The sequence below is a fragment of the Onychostruthus taczanowskii genome, unplaced genomic scaffold (genome assembly GCF_017590055.1).
Source record: "Onychostruthus taczanowskii isolate IOZ18803 unplaced genomic scaffold, ASM1759005v1 scaffold5, whole genome shotgun sequence".
NCBI classification, from domain to species: domain Eukaryota; kingdom Metazoa; phylum Chordata; class Aves; order Passeriformes; family Passeridae; genus Onychostruthus; species Onychostruthus taczanowskii.
In genome coordinates this window covers 2,956,819-2,963,160 of record NW_024502568.1, presented here as the reverse complement: position 1 = coordinate 2,963,160, position 6,342 = coordinate 2,956,819, and the positions used below count along the sequence as shown (strand labels likewise).

The following is a 6,342-nucleotide window of genomic DNA, read 5'->3' as shown; positions in this document are numbered from 1 at the left end:
GGAGTCCCGGCGCCACCTCCCGGGAGCCGCGGCCAGCTCTGCCTGGAGCATTTCAGCGTTCCCTGGCTCACAGCACCAATCAGGTCTCGACCATGTTCAAATACTTGCACTATCTACGGAAAGCTGTCCTATTACTGAACGATCATCCCAAAAAGATTCTGCTCCCTTTTTCACACTTGAACTCAGGAAAGCCACACCCTCTCTGACCAAATGGCGCCACTGTTCCTCCTTATTTTCTTTAGCCAAGATAAAGACTTGACCTCTATGAAGTAGTGTCCTCACATTTTCCTTCCAGAAGCCTTCACTTTGTCTGTATCTGGAGTGCCATAAGGATGAAAAAAAAACCCCAAAAGTTCACCAAAAAGGAACTGAAGTTGAGCCAAGCAATTTTTTCAATATTTTAGAAGAATTTAAGGATACACAAGCATCAATGTGTACTCATTTCTTTCCACTCAAAGTCAAGGTAGATAGATTGCCTTAAAAAAAGCAATATACACCATTCCACACAGGCACAGCTCTTACTGCACGATTAGTAAGTTATGAACACTTCCAAAGATGCTGTTTCAAGTAAACAAAAGTTTCACACACAAGGTTTTTTGAACTTCACAATTTTAATGGAGTCAGAACAACTCTATACAACTATATACAGATTTTGAAGAATAACTAAATATCTACTCCTTCCTACATACAACAAGCTGGAATAATACAATGGGAACAGGTCCTAGCTAAGAATATAAACACACTTTTGCAAGGTTATTTTGCTAATCTTGATCGCAGCCGTCGCTTGATGATTAGATGATCACTTTCCTTCTCTTTTTGTTCTAGAAGGATCTGAAAAAGATGAATTAAAGGATGGTTATTCAGCATTTCTTCAGAGCCAAATGACATTCACCTTTTAGATTTGTGTGCCCAACAGAACAGTTTTTCCCAGAATCTGTTTCCAGAGTTTTGCCTGAGTCACTCTGATGAAATTTACCCATTTACTGAGAGTAGAACAGGCTGGCCAGGGAAATGGTGCAAACACCATTTCTGGAAGTGTTAAAAAAATGTGTGGATGTGGCCCTTGGGAATATGGTTTTGTGGAGTTATCCCAGTGGTGCTGCGTTAACAGTTGGGCTCAATGGTCTAGGAGATCTTTTCCAAACTTAACAATTCCATGATTCTATTACCTTCTTTTGTCAGGGGTCTCCAGGATACAGAGACAATCTCAGTGCATCATGAAAAGCAGCAAATTCCATAAGTATAAAAAAATCCAATTTTTGCTGGAACAAATACCAAAGTCCAAAGAAAAATATCTGAATGCAGCTCTCACTTCTAGAATCTAAGATTCATTTTCTGATACAGGAAGTGTGCAGAAAACACTTTAAGCTTAAATTTCCTCTAGCTTTCTCTGACTTCCCCAGGATTCAGTCTTGGACCTTTTATTTCACTTCCAAGCTTCTTAGCTCATTTTGCTCAGCACTTCTGACATTTTCTTCGTCCTCCTAAGGACAGCATTGTGGGTTCTGCTGCATTCATTCACAAAATTTACAGAAAATTCAATAGGCTACTTCAGTATGGGCAAATGCTCACCACAGCATAGGGAAGGAAGGATGGAACAGAATGAAGAGATGTACTTCCAGCAGAGCAGAAGAACGCCCAGCACTACAGTTACTGTCTAAACCATAAAGTTGGATTTCTGAAGCAATACATCTAAATCTGGCCTTCAAGACTCTTAGACTGGTTTAGAGCCACAAAATTAAAACACATTCAGAAGGCAATTCAGACTGTGCTTTGAAAAGCATGGATGTAGCTACATGCTATTATGCCCAAATATCACCTGGGCATAAGTGGAATTGAAAAATACCTTGGGTGCTCACCTGTGAAGTTAATTGTACATGCAGACCTTTACTGTGTTTCAATCATGTCATTCCAAATCTGTGGATGCCTTCCTGGTCTCTATTTCTATTCCCCTTCTATGCTACTTATTTATATATATATTCATATATATTATATATATATATATTCATATCTATTTATTTATTTTATTACACACCTAGATGAACCACAACTACTGGAAAAACAAATTAAGACTTCTCTGCTGTAGCAGAGAAAAAGTAATCCTGCACACGCTACAAGATATCTGTGAATCCAGATGTAAAGGTATCTTTATGGTTGCTGTATCACCTATACAATCAGTCAGCAGACAAAGAAAGACAGGTGAAAAAACAGAAAATAAATTAACAAAACAGCAGAAAGAAAAGACCAAAAGGAATGGTTAGGTAGAAAAAAAAAATATAAGTTAGTATGTTGTTCAAACCTTTTCTGCAATTTGATTAGACCTTCAGGTTCATCTTTTTCCCCTAATAGTTAATTTTAATTTGAGATACAGAAAAACATTACAGTGGGCAAAACAGGAATCTTAATCACTTACTGAAGAACTAGGGATATCCAGAGGGCAAGAAATGTCAGTTGTATACAGCTTTCTCTTCGCTCGTTTTGGCTTCAGCTCATTTTCTTTGACATTTTCGTGTTCTGCAGACTTGGGAGAGCTTATTGTCTCAATAAGCTTCTTTGCTAGAAGACAAATTTTATCATAAATACATGTAATGGTTTTGTGAGCCTCAAAATTAATGAATAAAGGCTTTATTAAAACAGTTTAAAAACTAAACCAGTGTAGATCAAAGTTCAAATATAAAAATTAAGAACTGGTATTTGTCTACCCGTTTTCTGTAGCTGGAAGCACACAATTAAATAGCAAATTAAAAATCAAGGAGGGTTCAGATCTCACTTAAAGACTACTAAGTTGAACAACAGGCTTAACTTTTGTGCTGACAGAAGCACAGTGTACAGTCAATTCCTTCTATACATTTTAACAGTGTACAGTCAATTCCTTCTATACATTTTATAGTTTAATCAAACAAGTACTAGCTCTATAAAGAGAGGAATATATGTACTAGAAAAAATAAAATAAGAAATATGCAATACTCTTACACTAAGAAGGAAACCATATATGACATGGTAATAAAGGTTACAAAACAACTCATTTGCTCAAATTGAGTATTCAAATTAATGAAATTTTCAGCAGTCTGAGTTTGGCTTCTATTGATAACAATAAATACTGTGCTCCTGGGACCAATACAACAAACAAATTTTAAAAAACTTCATACAGTCATTATGTCAGATAATTTAAGATGCACTCTGTAGTAGGACAAGCTTTCACGTTGGTACAGGAGTTTATTTTAACTGTCCACATTACAAAATTAGCATATTTGTTTTAAACAAATAATAGTGCATTTTAGAATTAAACACTGGCGATTCCTTGTGCCCCCTGCTAATTTTAATTATTTTTAAAAGCACAGTAACCCAGAGATCATTCTTACTGTAGGAAAGAATGAAAACATATCCTTCAACGGAAAGCTCAAGCAATTAATATTCCCAAGGCTACACCTAAACTTAAAATCCATTAATTGCTCTATATTCAGTTTAATGAAGTCTTCCAAATATTTTCATGAGTCACTGGTTTTCAGATTTCATAAGATTAACATCCATCAAAAAACATTAACAAAGTCTCCACAGCAACAAGGGACTGCTTATAGAACAAGGTAAGGTTTGGAATTGGATTCAATTGTTGATTTTTTTCACAGCAGCTGGACAAGTTTCTAAAATTGTCTTTACATGTATATAAGTACATAGTAACTCCAACATTTTGGGCCTAAAAGTTATCATTGATTTGATGATAAATATACACATATTTCACACTGCATCTTTCATTCCACCTGGCTTATATTTCACACTTAACCTAAGTTTTAGAATTATGTGGTCCTCACAACTAAGACAATCTTTTATTCTCTGCCATTCTACAGCAGCCAGAGAATAAGAAATAAGCCTTATTTATACTGTACAAACCTTTAGAGTGAATAATAGTAGGAGAACTCTGGAAAAAATCACCAATTTTCTGTAGTGTCCCATCTTTCTTCTTAGCTGACTTTTTATTTAGAGTAGATTCTTGCCTTCTTAAGGAGTATTCTTTTCTAAGAGATTGTGCAGTAGTCATCTGTACAGAAATACAGGATCATTGTTTAAGCTGAAAATTGACTTAATCCTCAAGATTCATTTCATTTTACTTCAATGTTATTTTCACGCTGACACATTGAACTTTGCTACTGACACCTTTGTTCAATTTAGTAATGATATCACTACAGCAAGTAATGCAGACAACCTCATTTCACATCCAGAAGAAAGAAAATTGCCAAAGTTTCACAGAATACACTTAAGAGCATGAGTCATACAGGAAACAGAGGAGTTTTCTTTTTTTAAAGGCAGATTAAAAGTTGTAGAGTATTTTACTAGACAAGCTAATTATAATTATATTGTATTAATTATAAATAAAATAATTTGATGGGGCAAATAAATCTCTCACCCTCTGAACCTGCCCAGGTTACTATTATGGCCTAAAATACTCTTTTTATAGTTGCCATATATGTGGCTAAACTTCAGTTTTACTTCAAAGGCATTGTTATGGCATCACACTTTAATAACTTGCTCAAACTAGTCTTTTTAGCTACTCAATATGCAGCACCCTTCCCCTTTGAATCACTACACACTGCAGCTGGGACACTACACATTGGTGCCAAATACAGACCCCTTGGCTTATAGAGTTTAGTAGAAAGACCCATAAATATTGAAGAATCCTCTTGAACTACGTAGATAAGAATAAGATACTTTTGCATAAGAATATTTGCTCTTTTCACAAGTCTACCTTTACAGAAAAGGCCAAAAAAAGGCAACAAAATCAAAAATGGGAAAAAAAAAATGGAACAAAAATCAAACCCTTTTTTTGTCGCTTGTGGAAGGTGAATCAGCCATAGCAGCTTTTGCATTTCTCTTGTTTTCACTCTTCACAAAATCCTAAAGAAAATTAGAAGAAATTATAATTGATACCAATGACAGCCTAAACCAAAAGAAACTATTTTATAGAAGTGATCTGTAATCCCACAGATCAGAGCTGGAAACAGCAAGAAATAGCACTATCTGGGAGAGAGAAATGTAAAAGGTAAAGAGAAAGTGCAAATCAGGCACAACGAGACAGAGTCTATATCAGCTGAAGTCTATGACCTTATTCAACACAGGCCAGAGATCCAGCACTTGGGAGACATGGGGTTTAAATAATACCCTACGTATATCCCTGGGATCTCAGCAGAAAATAACAAGTTAGAGTTTCAATAAATGATCAGAGTGATAAACTGAAAAGCTGCACAACAGATTTTGTCAGTTGGTCAAATCCACACCTCGTTCATCTCTACACTCTTCCTTTTCCTTCTTGCCTTGAGCATTTTAACTGTAACTGGTGAGGTGCTGCCCTGGTGCTTCACTTCCATCTTATGGGGTTGCAGAGGTGTGAACTGGATTTCCATCTCTGGTTTTGGGAACCGACTCGTTTTTCCATCCTCTGTGGACACTTCAGTAGAATCAAGGACAATTTCGGAATGGTCCTGCAGGTATGTGGAAAATATAAGAAAACAAGATTTAAACTAACCATGAGTTAAATACTATATAATGCATATCACCCCCCGCCTCCCAGTGGATTGCAAAGTAGATGCTCTATTTTCCAGCTGTTAGCTTTCAGAACACTTACAACAGAAGTGAAGAAACCAACTACAGCAGAGTTTAAGCCTTACTACCTAAAACATTTTTTGTTAAATTTTGAACTTTTTTGTATGTATGATCACAGAATTTTCCTCAGCCTGATACTTTGTTTCCAAGTATTTTTCCCTCAAGGGCAGAGGCTCTTAGTGATTCTCCATCTTAAGACGGAGAATCACTAAGAGCTGCTCCTCAGGAACTTGGCAGTTATAGCAGCTTTTGTGAGAAAAGTGTAATACTTCTGTAGCTTATCTTTAGGGAGATTTCTTCCCCTTCTAGAGAATTCCAGCTGTTCCTCCTTACACTGGTTCACCCTGAAGGGAGAACCTCTTTCCTCTTAAAAAGGAAAATGATGAAAGCTCATGGAAAGCCAGAAGGTAGTTCTCCAACAGGCTCTGCTGGGATTCTGAGAGGGAATCCCACCCAGAATCCCAGCAGCACTGCATTCCCAGGGATTTTAAGAACTACATACAGAAATATATACTGAAAAAACCAGAATTATTAACATATCATTAATACATAAACAAACATACCTCCTTGTTTACAGACTGGTCAATTTTATCTTGTCCTTCTTCAGGTAAAGTTATTTCTGCCAAAGACTGAGGATTTTCATGGTTAATCTGCTGTTTCATTTCCTTTGTCAAGTCATCTTTCTCTGCTGGCTCTTTGTTCAGATTTTCTATGTCAGTTTCCTTATCCTAATAAACAGCAAAAATT

At 36.3% G+C, this 6,342-nt stretch overlaps 1 protein-coding gene across 2 annotated transcripts in view; it reads right to left on the bottom strand.

Annotated features, from left to right (window-relative positions):
• Positions 1–592: 592 nt before the first annotated feature.
• KIF20B (kinesin family member 20B) overlaps positions 593–6,342 on the bottom strand; it is a 32,115-nt gene continuing 26,365 nt past the window's right edge. For both annotated transcript variants that reach the window (XM_041415265.1, XM_041415266.1), the window contains 6 exons: positions 6,159–6,323; positions 5,271–5,474; positions 4,813–4,890; positions 3,889–4,036; positions 2,414–2,556; positions 593–831 (listed from right to left, as the gene is read on the bottom strand). In XM_041415265.1, coding sequence (XP_041271199.1) covers positions 754–831; positions 2,414–2,556; positions 3,889–4,036; positions 4,813–4,890; positions 5,271–5,474; positions 6,159–6,323 — 816 coding nt within the window. In that variant the 3' untranslated portion in view covers positions 593–753. The remainder of the gene's footprint in view (positions 832–2,413; positions 2,557–3,888; positions 4,037–4,812; positions 4,891–5,270; positions 5,475–6,158; positions 6,324–6,342) is intronic.